This window comes from Myxocyprinus asiaticus, chromosome 19 (assembly GCF_019703515.2).
Source record: "Myxocyprinus asiaticus isolate MX2 ecotype Aquarium Trade chromosome 19, UBuf_Myxa_2, whole genome shotgun sequence".
NCBI classification, from domain to species: Eukaryota; Metazoa; Chordata; class Actinopteri; order Cypriniformes; family Catostomidae; genus Myxocyprinus; species Myxocyprinus asiaticus.
Genome location: NC_059362.1, coordinates 2,671,499 through 2,687,096, shown reverse-complemented (window position 1 = coordinate 2,687,096; position 15,598 = coordinate 2,671,499). Strand labels below are relative to the sequence as shown.

At 38.1% G+C, this 15,598-nt stretch overlaps 1 protein-coding gene across 1 annotated transcript in view; it reads left to right on the top strand.

Moving 5' to 3' along the window:
• lama2 (laminin, alpha 2) overlaps positions 1-15,598 on the top strand; it is a 455,317-nt gene that overhangs the window by 423,343 nt on the left and 16,376 nt on the right. The window contains exons 54-56 of the mRNA XM_051644922.1: positions 2,945-3,096; positions 8,757-8,933; positions 13,506-13,683. Coding sequence (XP_051500882.1) covers positions 2,945-3,096; positions 8,757-8,933; positions 13,506-13,683 — 507 coding nt within the window. The remainder of the gene's footprint in view (positions 1-2,944; positions 3,097-8,756; positions 8,934-13,505; positions 13,684-15,598) is intronic.

Genomic DNA, 15,598 nt, shown 5'->3' with positions numbered 1-15,598 from the left:
GTAATTGTCTCTGCCCTTCAGCAAACAAAAGTTGATCTTTTTTTGTTACCTGGTGGACTAAAGGCCAGGTGCGTGGTGATCGTTTTAATTAAAATATGACTTTCTACATCTTTGTCAGTAATGTGTTCATCATATTTCTCTCTTGCTCAGCTCAGGGGCAGCACATCAATTATGCCGCGTGTCTGTAGTAGGCAGTCTCTGCACTAACCTTCTCGTGATACTCCGTTTGTAAAAATAGATTTACAACTTGCCTTTTTGATGGATCGCATCCAAATTGCGATAACCCTCACGGGAGAGGGTCTTGGACCACCACCTTTTGAAATTCATTATCGCTCATAAATTAAGTGGGTGTCATTTTGCGGGAGTGCAGCTTCGGAGAGGCCAAGGGTTCTCTGTGCTGCTCCTCATTCATTCCTCCAATTTATGGCGTGGTCGGGGTCACTTGCACTATACGCACGCCACCTGAAAGTTGCCGTCGACGTGAAGAGAGGAGCCCTGCTCTTGCATCGCTCTGTTCAATTCCTGTGCAGCGTTGAGAGGGGAGAGGGTGCTCTCAAAAACGTCTGGCTGATTATCCTCTCCGCTATAGCATGCTTTCTGGCCGCAGCTCGCATCCTGGACAGCCTAGCTCAGCTGAGGGAGAGGATTTAGAATTTAAATAGATTTAAATTAACGTTTATTTATTTATTTTAATCATCTAAATACTTGTTCTATTTCTGCTCTTTAAAGTCCATGTAAAATCAAAATTGTAGTTTGGGGGCTTGTAGTCCATGCCTGTTAGCTAATCACCCCAAATTCCTATTACAATAGAGTGCAACAATCTGGTTCTGGAAGTAAAAATCCCATTAATTTTTTTCCATAGGCAAATACATTTTTAATGATAACTCATAAACCTTTAAAGACAGAACTACCGTGAGCTCCGAGGTTGTTAATTGATGTTATGTACTACTGTTGAAGCCATTAGTCCATGTTATTTCAACTTCATTTTTTTTAAATCGTGTTTAATAGCGGAATTCCTGGTGAAGAACTACATTACCCATGATCTTGAAGAAAAATCCACCAATCAGAGAATTGCAGCCAACAAAGAGCTCTGCAGCGACCGCTCATTCCCATAATGCACTGTGAATGACGTATATGTCTGAATATTTTGCAATAAAATTAAAATATATTATTTCTATATTTATAATAGCAATAGTTTTATATTTTTCAATCATTTTTAATTTAATTACATCATTCGCAATGCTTCATGGGATTGTAGTTCATTCCCTCATTAAAGATGTTAAGCACATGGGGCTTTCACAAACACACACAATGTGTAACTCTCTATGATGGCTGTTACTAGAGCTGCCCTATTGTGTAAGCAACCCTGCTGTATCATCTGCCATTAAAATCTTCCCTTCTTTGAAATGTACCCCTGCAAATATGGTCTCTGAGCATTTACACATTGTCTGTCGAATGTGTATACCAGGTTGTGCACTATTTAGAATTGAATTAGAATTTAAGGAAAAAGAAGGAAAATCATTAAATTCAAAGAAATTCCTCTAAAGTTTAGTTTTAATAATACATTTCATTGTGGGCCTGGGTAGATCAGTGAGTATTGACGCTGAACATCACCCCTGGAGTGACGAGTTTGAATCCAGGGTGTGCTGTGTGACTCCAGCCAGGTCTCCTAAGCAACCAAATTGGCCCGGTTGCTAGGGAGGGTAGAGTCACATGGGGTAACCTCTTCGTGGTCACGATTAGTGGTTCTCGCTCTCAATGGGGTGCGTGGTAAGTTGTGCGTGGATCGCAGAGAGTAACATGAGCCTCCAAATGCTGTGAGTCTCTGCGGTGTCCTGCACGATGAGTCACATGATAAGATGCGCGGATTGACGTCTCAGGAGCGGAGGCAACTGATTCTTGTCCTCCGCCACCCGGATTGAGTTGAGTAACCGCGCCACCACGAGGACCTACTAAGTAGTGGGAATTGGGCATTTCAAACTGGGAGAAAATACAAATAAATAAATAAATAAAAAAGATGTTAAGGACATCTTTGTCTTTTGGTTGGTTTGGTTTATGGCTTAGAATTCTTTTAAAAAGGATTTTATGGACTCCCGATGGAAGAAACGAATGGGAAAAATACTTCCAGAATGATGACAGCTAAAAAAATTTGGGCACTTTTGCAGTCTTTAGGAAATACATCAACACAGGAAATATAAATGTGATCTTCAAGTAAATTTCATGGGTTCTTTAAAAAAATTGTTCACCAGAAAACGAACATTCTGTCATCATTTACTTACCCTCGTGTGATCCCAAACCCTTATGACTTTTTTTTTTTTCGGAGGAACACAAAAGGAGAAGTGAATCAGAATGTTCACACTGCTCTTTTCCATATATTGGTCTCAGAAAGTGACTGGAGACTGAGGATGTCAAGCTCCAAAAAGTACAAAAAATATATATATATCTTTAAAGTAGTCCACACAACCCATACCCTATCAGTCTACTGATGCTATGCGATAGATTTGTTCGAGGAATAGGCCCAAATTTAAGTCGTTATTCAATGAAAATCTACCAGAGCTCTTAAAATCTCATTCACACTTGAGCAGATTTAGATATTCAGTGATGCTAAATGCCATTGGTTGTCATGTGTGTTAGACAACCAAAGAGATTAGAGAACTACTGCAAAGAGCAATAATCACACTGAGATTTTGCTTTTCCTTTTGTGGAAAGACATTAAATTGTCAGAATTTTCATTTTTGGGTGAACTATCCATTTAAATTGAATTTCAAACAGAATGTTGCCCCCTCAGAAAGATTCTTGATCTCATGGAATAACTCAATCTCATGAGGAGCTTTCCAGAGAAAATAAGAACAAAATGAAAACATGTGAACACAACACAAATCAAGAACATTGGCATCTCAGGATAGGTCCATTTCTAAGCATCACTCTGTCTGTCTGTCGGTAGCCCTTCCTGTCTGTACAGCTGAATAAAGGAGCTCTGGAGGTGCTGGTGTTCACAGGCAGCAGGAACCCACGGAGAGCTCTCAGAAAACCAGACAAGGGAATCCTGCATGATGGACGAGAACACTCACTGCGCATCCAGAGACTCCATGGATCGTAAGTCTGTCTTTCTTTGGGCCCATTTCATGCATCTTGATGGATCAGATGGCTGTCCTTTTGGGTGTGTACATTTCATTTATACTTGGCCACATAAATGTGTCAAGACAAAACAGATAATCATAATAATAAATCTCATATTCTATTCCCGCACTCTATACAAAAATAAATTCTGTTATATTTTCAAATCATCACGTCCATTTTGATGCACTTGATGAAGCTCATAAACACTAAAAACTGGAGGCAACTAAAGTTGCTTCGACAATTGTGGACATTCGTTGTTTCTCAAATTCTTCAAGTGTCTGAAGTGAATATTAATCATTCAGAAGTCACCAGAAAATGAAAAGATTTGCTTTACAACTTCAGAGAACGCTGTCTGTTGCAAATGGACTGATGCCTGTTTCCCTCAATCATTTTTTGCTCTTGAGCGTTTATTTACCCATGAAAAAGAGAAAGAAATGTTTTCTTTTGTTTAGAAAAATTAGAAAAGTATACAAGCACATAATTTTGTGATTGAGAGTGAATGGGAAAAATTGTCAACTGATTAATTTTTTTTGCCGAATAATTAATTGAATTATTTGCAATTAACCACATATATAAATATTTGCCTAGTATATTTCAATATATAATTTATATGATGATATAATTAAATAGGATTAAATGAGTATATATTATCATTATAAATGTATCTGTATAATTATAAATGACCCTCGTGTGACTGCTGCGTGCATTTTCCATTTCCCTTTTTGATTTGTAACTAGTAGCACCTAAAAAAAATACATTCTAGAGCAAATAGTTTTCTTAAAAATATGTCATCATATGTGGACAGTGATTTGAAATTTTAAATAATTAATAATTATATTTATTTATCACACATTTGCACATATACAGTGAAATTCTTTTTCTTCACATATCCCAGCTAAGCCAGGGTCAGCCATGATACAGTGCCCCTGGAGCAGATAAGGTCAAGGGCCTTGCTCAACGGCCCAACAGTGGCAATTTGGCAGTGTTGGGGCTTGAACCCCCAACCTTCTGATCAGTAACCCAGAGCCTTAACCGCTCAGCCACCACTGCCCCTTGATTCCAAGCTATAGAAAGTCAGAAATTAGCATAAATAAGAATAAGAATCGTCAAAAAGAGAAAGGACATTGGATCTGACCATCTGTCATTTATCCTTGTCTAATCAAACCCAAGGCTAAAGAAGTACATTGTAAAAGTTTTTCTGCTGTATGAAATGCAAAAGTAATGTAGGGCAGTGTTCAAAACTATTTATAAACAAAACTTTCAATAATGTAGTTTATGCATACACATACAGTTGTGCTCAAAAGTTTGCATACCCTGGCAGAAATTGTGAAATTTTGGCATTGATTTTGAAAATATGACTGATCATGCAAAAAAACTGTCTTTTATTTAAGGATAGTGATCAGATGAAACCATTTATTATCACATAGTTGTTTGGCTCTTTTTTAAATCATAATGTAACAGAAATCACTCAAATGGCCCTGATCAAAAGTTTACATACCCTTGAATGTTTGGCCTTGTTACAGACACACAAGGTGACACATACAGGTTTAAATGGCAATTAAAGGTTAATTTCCCACACCTGTGGCTTTTTAAATTGCAATTAGTGTCTGTGTATAAATAGTCAATGAGTTTGTTAGCTCTCACGTGGATGCACTGAGCAGGCTAGATACTGAGCCATGGGGAGCAGAAAAGAACTGTCAAAAGACCTGCGTAACAAGGTAACGAAACTTTATAAAGATGGAAAAGGATATAAAAAGATATCCAAAGCCTTGAAAATGCCAGTCAGTACTGTTCAATCACTTATTAAGAAGTGGAAAATTCGGGGATCTCTTGATACCAAGCCAAGGTCAGGTAGACCAAGAAAGATGTACCTCAGGAGAAATACAGGCTGCTCTGGAAAAAGACTGTGTGGCTGTTTCAAGGAGCACAATACGACGATACTTGAACAAAAATGAGCTGCATGGTCGAGCTGCCAGAAATAAGCCTTTACTGCAGCAATGCCACAAAAAAGCCCAGTTACAATATGCCCAACAACACCTTGACACGCCTCACAGCTTCTGTCACACTGTAATTTGGAGTGACGAGACCAAAATAGAACTTTATGGTCACAACCATAAGCGCTATGTTTGGTGAGGGGTCAACAAGGCCTATAGTGAAAAGAATACCATCCCCACTGTGAAGCATGGTGGTGGCTCACTGATGTTTTGGGGGTGTGTGAGCTCTAAAGGCATGGGGAATCTTGTGAAAATTGATGGCAAGATGAATGCTGCATGTTATCAGAAAATACTGGCAGACAATTTGCATTCTTCTGCACGAAAGCTGCGCATGGGACGCACTTGGACTTTCCAGCATGACAATGACCCTAAGCACAAGACCAAGTTGACCCACCAGTGGTTACTGCAGAAACAGATGAAGGTTCTGGAGTGGCCATCACAGTCTCCTGACCTTAATATAATCGAGCCACTCTGGGGAGATCTCAAAGGTGTGGTTCATGCAAGACGACCAAAGACTTTGCATGACCTGGAGGCATTTTGCCAAGACGAATGGGCAGCTATACCACCTGCAAGAATTTGGGGCCTCATAGACAACTATTACAAAAGACTGCACGCTGTCATTGACGCTAAAGGGGGCAATACACAGTATTAAGAACTAAGGGTATGTAGACTTTTGAACAGGGGTCATTTCATTTTTTTTTTCTTTGTTGCCATGTTTTGTTTTATGATTGTGCCATTCTGTTATAACCTACAGTTGAATATGAATCCCATAAGAAATAAAAGAAATGTGTTTTGCCTGCTCACTCATGTTTTCTTTAAAAATGGTACAAATATTACCAATTCTCCAAGGGTGTGCATACTTTTGAGCACAACTGTACATACATACATACATACTCACATTAAGCAATTGTCAACCCAAAGAACCCTTTTGTGCAAAAAGTGTTCTTTTTTTCTGTAAATCTTTATAAATAGAACCTTTTTGGCACAAAGGGTTTTATATAGAACCCCAAAGAACCTTTTTTTCTAAGAGTGTATAAAGCCTCTGAAAGACTCTTGTTCAGCTTTTGGATGAACCCATTGATCCTCAATGTGAAAATGCACAGTAAATATAGGAATGCGTTTACTAAACTGTATTGTACAGTGATAACAAAATAACATATAATAAAATGTATATTAAAATGAAGCGAAATGACCCGCAGATGTGTTAATGTTGAAAGTTTTTAATAATAACTAAATTCTTTTTCAACTTTTGAGGGAATAAGGTCCCAAAATCCACGTATGTGGACATCATGTTTATCAACGCACTGACGCATGAAAAATGAATGCATTTTCTTAAAGTGGCATATCAAACAAAACTAGAGACATTACTCTTTACAGCCAAACAGGTTTCAATGAAAAAACTTTTGGTTTATTACCAGAGGCACTCAAACCAGCCCACCTGGCACCAACAATCATGCCACACTCCAAGTCACTGAGGTCACATTTTTCCCCATTCTGATGGATGATGTGAACATTAACTGAAGCTCCTGACACGTATCTGCATGATTTTATGCACTGCACTGCTGCTACACAATTGGCTGATTAGATAATCGCATGGATGATTGTTGGTGCCAGATGGGCTTGTTTGAGTATTTCTGTAACTGCTGATCTCCTGGGATTTTCACACACAACAGTCTCTAGAATTTACTCAGAATGGTGGCAAAAACAAAAAACATCCAGTGAGTGGCAGTTCTGTGGATGGAAACACCTTGTTGATGAGAGAGGTCAACAGAGAATAGCCAGACTGGTTCGAACTGACAAAGTCTGCGGTAACTCAGATAACCACTCTGTACAATTGTGGTGAGAAGAATATCATCTCTGAATGCTATTCTGAGATGCGGGTTGGCACTGTTTTGGCGGCACGAGGGGGACCTACACAATATTAGGCAGGTGGTTTTAATGTTGTGGCTGATAGGTATATATATATATATATATATATATATAAATTAAAAATATATATTCATAATATTTATGTATTAATAATAATATAATAAATAATTACACATTTAATATACAATAAATAAAATAATTCAGATAATTAAAATACATTAAATAATTGTGGCAGACAAGTAGATCATTGCTTAGACAATATAAAAAGTGGCTTTAGAAGTCAATATATTGTTTCTTTCCGTATCATTAAACATTTCACAGCAATCCATTTTACAATTGAATTTGTCAATCTATCCAAAGTAGACTTATTATAAGGGCTTTTCTAAGGATGTGTCAATGTACACTAGGGGTGTGCAGTGGAGCCATTATCTCTATTTGTATCTGTATTTGTTCATAGGACAAAATTATCTGTATCTGTCTCTGTATTCGGATAGAACCAGGTGTGGGTGGGACTTAAACCGTAAGTGCATCAAAACTAAATGAAATGCCCATTTTTAAGTATTACTCTTACATTTATAGTTTCTATGAATAAAATATGCTTTGTATATGCCTTTTCATAATAATAGCCTAATAATAATAATAATAATAATAATAGACAATTATTATTTAAAAAAAATATTATTTCATTCTTTTTTTTTCTTACCAGATGAAGCTGAATTTGTAGATTCATAAATTCGTTGTAATTTTGTATATGTTTATTTAAAATGTCGCTTTATCCTTGTGCTTTTTGGATAATCAGTCAAACAAATATTTTTTATATTATTCGGATGAATCCGTTATTCATTTTAAAGTCCTTATCCGTGCCTTTCCGAATAAGGTATTCGACATCGGGCACATCCATAATGTACACAATACTTCAGACAGATGCTTTTGGGGCATCTCACTTTGGTTGTGTCACGTCATTCAAGTTAAAGCTGTGTCAAGTTTAATATAGTTTAAAACTGGAGACCCATGAATTTGGAGTTGCACTCTGTCCAGCTGTGTTTGAATGCAAGAAAGCATCGTCATCTTGTGTGTCTGCTGTCAGTAAGTGTGTTTGTTGTCTGTACAGCTGGAGTTGTGCTTACTGAGACTCACTAAAACATAAAGGTGCTACTTCAAGCTTGAATTGCTCCGATGGTAGAAAAATTCCTTATTACCGTCCGGGGGCTTGATTAAGTGCATTTATTTTTTATTTTTTTTAATTAATCACACTGAATTAACACTTTAAATCGACGGTACTAAAACAGATATAAAATGAACAGATTGTCCATCTTTTTAATTCAAGAGTGTAATATAATAGGATTACAGGCTCACTATTGTTACCAGTTCTGTTGTAGTTTTGCCAGATACACCAATCGGTTTCTCCTAATAATCCCAGATACAGTATATGCTCATGTTTAATATTTTCTGCATAATTAATCAGCACAGCTAAATACATTTTCTGGTGGGTGAGATACGTGTGACGGCAGTGTGTAAATCAGTAGACACACCCATCTTGGCAATTTCTACACAAATTGCTTATCCCATGCGAACTGAATGTACATGAGAGCATTACAGACATCCACAGTAACAATTGCTTCACCGACATATCTCCCAAAAGCTAATCCCATTCAAATAGGGCTTTTAAGCTCCCAAACATGTTTACATATGTGGCTTGAACAACCAGATACATTTACAAGGACACTTGGCCGAGTCACATCTGTTTTGAACTGAAAAAATGTGTTTGTGTAGATCTTTCACTGTGCAGGTGGATGAAGAACCGCTGATGCAGCAGGCATTACCCAGCGATCTTCCCATGAGCATCCACCGTCTCTTCATCGGTGGAATTCCAGTTGACATAGAAACAGGTCTGCAGCGGCCCAACGTGCCGTTTGAAGGCTGCATCTGGAACCTTCTGGTCAACACTGTGTATGTCTGCTCTACAAAACTCATTATTCATCTGTCATTACCTCGCAACACTCTTACAAAATAAAGGTTTTTCAATAGTTCAGCAGAGAACCTAGCAAGAATAGCAATAACTGTGTTGATCTTTGGAGATGAAAAAAGTTCTTGATGTTTCTTTATAGGTTCTTCAGATCAGTGGAATGGTTTCTGTTTTTTTTTTTTTTTTTAAAGCTCCAGTACATATATTTCTATAGAACTAGAAAATAAAAAAGGTTAGACCCACTTTATTTTAGGTGTCTTTAACTACCATGTACTTAAGCATTTGATACAATGTACTTATTATGTACATACATGTGCACTGTACTTACATTTAAAGTACTTGCATTTACAGTGGCAAGAAAAAGTATGTGAACCCTTTGGAATTAGCTGGTTTTCTGCATTAATTGGTCATAAAATGTGATCTCATCTTCATTAAAGTCACAAGTATAGACAAACACAATGTGCTTAAGCTAACAACACACAAACAATTATAATCTTTCATGTCTTTATTGAACACATCCCATTAAACATTCACAGTGCTGTGGAAAAAGTTATTGGATTTAATAACTGGTCAATCCTCCATTTGGCAGCAATAACCTCAACCAAGTATTTCTGGTAGCTGCGGATTAGACCTGCACAATGTTCAGAAGGAATTTTGGACCATTCTTCCTTACAGAACTTCTTCAGCTCAGCCATATTCTTAGGATGTCTGGTGTGAACGGCTCTCTTGAGGTCATTCCACAGCATCTCTATTGGGTGAAGGTCTGGGTTCTGACTGGGCCACTGCAAAAGGTGGATTTTCTTTATTTGAAGCCATTCTGTAGTGGATTTACTTCAATGTTTAGGGTCATTGTCCTGCTGCATCACCCAACTTCTACTGAGCTTCATCTGATGCACAGCCACCCTTACATCCTATAGGATATCTTTATAAACTCTGGAATTCATTTTTTCCTTGATGATGGCAAGCGGTCCAGGCCCCGAAGCAGCAAAGTTGCCCTAAATCATGATGCTCCCTCCATCGTACTTCACTGATGGGATGATGTTTTCATGTTGGTATGTGGTGCCCTTTTTACGCCATACATAGTAGGGGTGTAACGGTTAACATTTCTCACAGTTCAGTTTGTATCACGGTTTTAGGGTTACGATTACAGTACGGTTCAGTATTTGTTATGTTAAGGGGAAAACAATATTACTGCAAATCCAAAGTAAAAATATTCTGTTTGGTAACAGACAGTCCCTCACTACAAATCACCATGGTTTTACTACAGTAACCACAGTTTAAACATTGTATTTGTAGTAAAATCATAGTAACCACAAAATTAACACTGTCATGGTTACAATTCTATAGTAACATCAAGGTTACTATATGGAAACTACAGTATTACTGTTGTAAAACAATGGTTAATTGTATCAAAACTGTGATTTCTGCCAAGAAAACAATGGTGACAGCAGTCATTGTTACTTCAGTCATGGCTACTACAATATTATTGTAGTAAAACCATGGTTACTATATGGCTACTTCAGTATTACTACATAAAACCATGGTTAATTCTATCAAAACCATGATTTCTGCTAAGAAAACCATGGGGACAACAGTCCTTGTTATTACAGTCATGGTTACTACAATATTACTATAGTAAAACCATGGTTAATTTTCGTTAGGGTCCTTAACTAAAAAAAAAAAAACCTTTCACTAGTTACTAACTCAACATTTTAAATTAATACCTGCATTATTACGTTACATGCATATCATAAAGTGCATTTCAAACTCAATGTATATTCAACATTCAGAATCACTATCACTATAGAAGAAATAAACTTGCTATTAAAATGAATACGAGAATGGATGTTGTAACGTGACTTGAGTATTTTAAACATACGTGGAAATCCCACATCTTTATCAATGGAGTAAGGGCAACATAACTTTGGCTATGAACACCCCAAGCGCTTTAGTTCTTGCTTCATGTCTGTCCAAACTAGCACAGAGTGCCTGCTTAAAGACTGAAGGGAGTGTGTCTGTGTGCAGTTTCTGGCTCACCTGCGGCTCTGTGCGCACCACGCGCTATGAATCCTCGGGAGATGTCGGCGTAAATAGCTAATCAAATATCGATGTATTACCAGCATACAGCACTCACGTCAAGCAATGTCTGCAAACACTGCCTGTTTTGTAAATGTTTTTTGACCATCACTGTTGTAAATGACTGCATAAAGAAAAAGTTCCCAGACAGGAGACTTAAATGACGCAGGAGCTTGTTTTCTCCACTTGCTATTTTGCTAACTAACGCATACAGAACTGTGATGTCATAAACTGATTTAACATACTTACAGTTAATAGGACAGCTTCTCTCTGTAGAAAGTTGACCCACATGAAACAGGTGGAGTGTGTCCATCTACAGAGCCATACAGGTGCATTAGCGGAGGTTACAACTGCGCATGTCTGTTTGGGGCTTTATTTTCTTCGCCAAACTGTATGATCCAGATGCGTTATTAAACTAGAGATGAACCGCGGAGCAAATGCTTATCGAACCGTGGCTCCCCTAATACATAGTTCTGTGTGTTCTTCCCAAACAATTCAACCTTAGTTTCATCAGTCCACAAAACATTTTCCCAGTAGCATTGTGGAGTGTCAAGGTTGTTTTTGGCAAACTTCAGGTGCACAGAAATGTTTTTGTTGGAAAACAGCATCTTCCTTTGTGGTGTCCTGTCATGGATACCATGCCTGTTTAATGTTTTCCGTATAGTAGACACATGAACAGAGATTTTAACCAGTTCTAATGATTCCTTCAAGTCTTTAGCTGTCACTCTAGGGTTCTTTTTTACCTCATGGAGCATTCTGCGGTGTGCCTTTGAGTCATCTTGGCTGGACGGACACTTCTAGGGAGAGTAGCCATAGTACTAAATCATCTCAATTTTTAGACAATATGTCTAACTGTGGACAGATAAATATCTAAGCTCTTCGAGATAACTTTGTAACACTTTCCAGCTTTATGCAAAGCAACAGTTATTGACTGTAGGTCTTCTGAAACCTCTTTTTTGCTAGGCATGGTACACGTCAGATGATGCTTCTTGTGAATAGAAAATCTTGTTTCATTAATTGGATGCCAGGTTTGCCAACTCCTGAGTCTAATTAGCTTTTGCTGACGTTATTAGCCTAGGGGTTCACTTGCTTGTGAATGTGTAATGGGATGTGTTCAATAAAGACATGAAAGTGAATTTGTGCCGTGAATTTGTATGATGAGAGGACCCGTGACCAACAGAAGATCGAAATGTCACACGCTGACCTCTTGGCTCAATTCAAAGGATACATATATCAAAGCTGCGAGTTTTATTGCTGCAGGAAAGTGAGTAGATAATATATTTTAATTTTTTAATATAATATTATTTGTTATTTGTGATATATTATTTACTTCCACCAGAAGCCCTCCCGAGTGACATCATATCCTGGTTCCGTGCATTGTCCGAAAAAATGTGTGTGCTCAAAGCCCAGTGTGACTGCCCCATTACCCTAAACCCTAACCTTTCCCATACCTCAACCTCAGTAGCAGCAAATGTGAATCTTGTGAGAATTTTGCAGAATAACATTTAGCTAAACTATAAGTACATTGTGTTGCAGTGGCGGTTCTAGCTTGTATGGTGCCCTGTGCGAACCCCGTCCAGCACTAACCTCCCACACCCGTGCCGCCCCCGGCAAGATACCAAATCTGCCACTGTTGTATTGTAGGTATTTTAATGTTAGTACAGAGTAGTTTAAGATTACTTAATATAAAGTGGGACCAAAATTTCTTTGTTGGACTTAAAGTAACTGTGGAACAAAGCTTAAAGCTTCTGGCTTTAACTGGAACCTTATTTAGAAATACTGTAGTCTAAGAAAAAGGATTCAAAATGTATTTTTTGACAATGATTTTGTAATGTTATTAGCTGCAGATATTGAACCATTCTGTTGATTTAACTAAACATTGGTTAAGCATTCCTTATGTGTCCTCTTGTTCGTAAAGCAAGTTTTGTTCTGTCTTAGCCATAAGTTTTTCCTGAAAGTAATGTTAGTAAGTGACCGCTCTGTCATACAGATAAGCTCATGGCAAAGACATTAGCAACTCTTACAAGCAATTAGAGGTCACCTTTAACTGCTCAAGATAAATGTACACTACTCACTGTAATATGTCACAATTCCATTGTACTACACTGACTCTTCCAGTGGTTTACACACAGAGAAAACACCAGCGACTGGTGTAAACACTGACCCATTTTTTCACAAGCCTCCCGTGGCACTATATTAAAGGTCTTGTTTTCCTTCCAGTGCAGTTTTGAGTTGCAGTCATAAGCTAAATGCTGTATGATATTAATAATCACAGTTTTTCTTGCTCTAATGAGGAGCATGAATCTCTGTCAGTGGGCTGTGTGTCTTTTCCACTAGAGTGAACCCCATTGCCCTCTACCAGACTAATTTAAATGAGTCTGTCCTTGCTTATAAGCGTGTTCATTATTCACCTGATTGGAGTCACGTTATGTCATCGTTCCCTCACATACGACTATGTCTTGTGTCTGTCGATGAAACAGCCCCGTGGATTTCTCCCAACCCGTTGCCTTTGAGAACGCAGAGATTGGTCAGTGCCCTGACTTGGCTCCGCCCCCTCCCCCACCTGAGATTCCTGAAGAAGAAAAGGAGGAAGAGGAAGAGGCTTCACCCAAACCAGCGCTCACACCAGAACCAGCTAAGCCACCACCATCCTCCACTGTACGTCCTGACAGGGGCATTGTGGGTAGAGAGTGCCATCTGACAGTTTAACACAGGCTACAATTTACATACTTATATTTTGCACTAACATTTATTCTTTATGTGGTGATGGGTGCGAAACCTAACAACATAAAGGGTAAGACATTCATGTCTTTTTCATTTTTACTTCACTTTTACACCTGCTGTAAATCATCTTAAACCAGCCTACGATAGTTTGCTGGTCTTAGCTGGTTTATTATGGTCTCCCAGCCTAGCCAAGCTGATGTTTAACTGGTTCAGTTGGTTGGCCAGCTGGTCTTCCAGCCTGACCAGTTGACAAGTGACCAGCTGATTGCCTGACTAGGCTAATAGGCCAGCTAAGAACATCAAGTCACCCTAGACTGGTTTAAGCTGTTTTTTTTTTTTTTTTTTTTTTTTTTTTTTCAGCAGGGTAATACAGTACATTCATTACTTTCTAATTCACTTTTGCTTCACTTTTAGCCCTGCTAAAAGATTGTTTTCTGGTCTTGGCTGGTTTAAGACGGTCTAGCTGATTTTCCAGCCTACCCAAACTGGTGTTAAGCTGGTTTAGTTAGTTGACCAGCTGGTCTTCCAGCCTGACCAGCTGACAAGTGTTCAAAAAAACCTCTTAAACCAGCAAAACAGACTGGCTTGACCAGGCTTGTAGACCAGCTAAGACCACCAAACCATCTTAGGCAAGTTTAAGCTTCTTTTCTTTTTAGTTAATACATTTATAATCTGCTGTGGCAGCTCTGGCCCGGCATTGCTCTGCACTTTTCTACTACTGAAAAAAGTCGTGCAAAGGGGTTGTGGGCAATATCTGCCAAAAAAGCATGCAAGCATCACTTTGAAAATTCACCGGCAATAGCACACCACTAGGACACCTTTGACATACTATTTTGAAAGCACTTCGATATGGGATGTGCTAATTTGACACTCGCACAATATTTAGGATAAAACCGATGACTACATTAGATTTAGAAAAAGAATAATAGGAAATGGATTGAAGGGCAGAGAGAAAAGAGGATCAAGGAAGTGAGAGAGAAAGAGAGCACAAGGGCTGCAGTAAAATATGGAGCAGTTTTCCAGGCCATTAGCCTCAAAGATGAGGTGAAGACAAGGGTTATAGAGAGATTGATAGAGAGAGAAAGATCTATTCTAGCTGTGCTGCTGTAGTTTATGTGCTGCTTGCCTCTTTTATCACAGATTCTGTTTGGCAGCTAACGCTAACAACATTAGCACCTCTGCCAATCTCTCCTTCAGGTGCTTTTTAATGTGCTGCACCCTGAAAAAGTGTTTGGAAACTAAAGTCACACTTTCATTTGTAAAGAAAGATAGCACTATCACACTTTTCAAGCGAAATATTTCACTAAAAGATGTTTCTTAGGTTTTAAATGCTAAAATGATACTGTTCAAAATGCAGACAAAAAGAGTTTGGACAGTGAATGTGCTGAACTACACCACTGGTTACTCTGCCAGGATACGTGTGCACTTGAAGGGAACTGACTTCATACATTCACTAAAAATCACATTGACACCAGTTTATTAAAAGTCATTGAGTAAAAATGGCTCAGAAAACTGTTAGTTCTGAGAAAAGCTCTGACATCATTTGTTTGCAGATAACACTTCCTTTGATATAGTATCTTGTTATCCAATGCAATGACATTCAAACATTTTTAGGCATGGCTTAAGAGTCCAGATACTTTTTAGGTCACTGTATGTAAAAATAGGATTATGGTTTGTTTCTACTTTTTATTATAGATTGGAAATTGATTCACACAGGTACAAAATTAATTTAATTTGTAGTGGCAAACGGCATATTCACAACGCAAGTTACTCATTCTGACTAGTGTGTATCTTAGTTCAATTTCATTGTCTTCATTGTCTGTGCAGATGTAAGTTGTAGTATGATGTT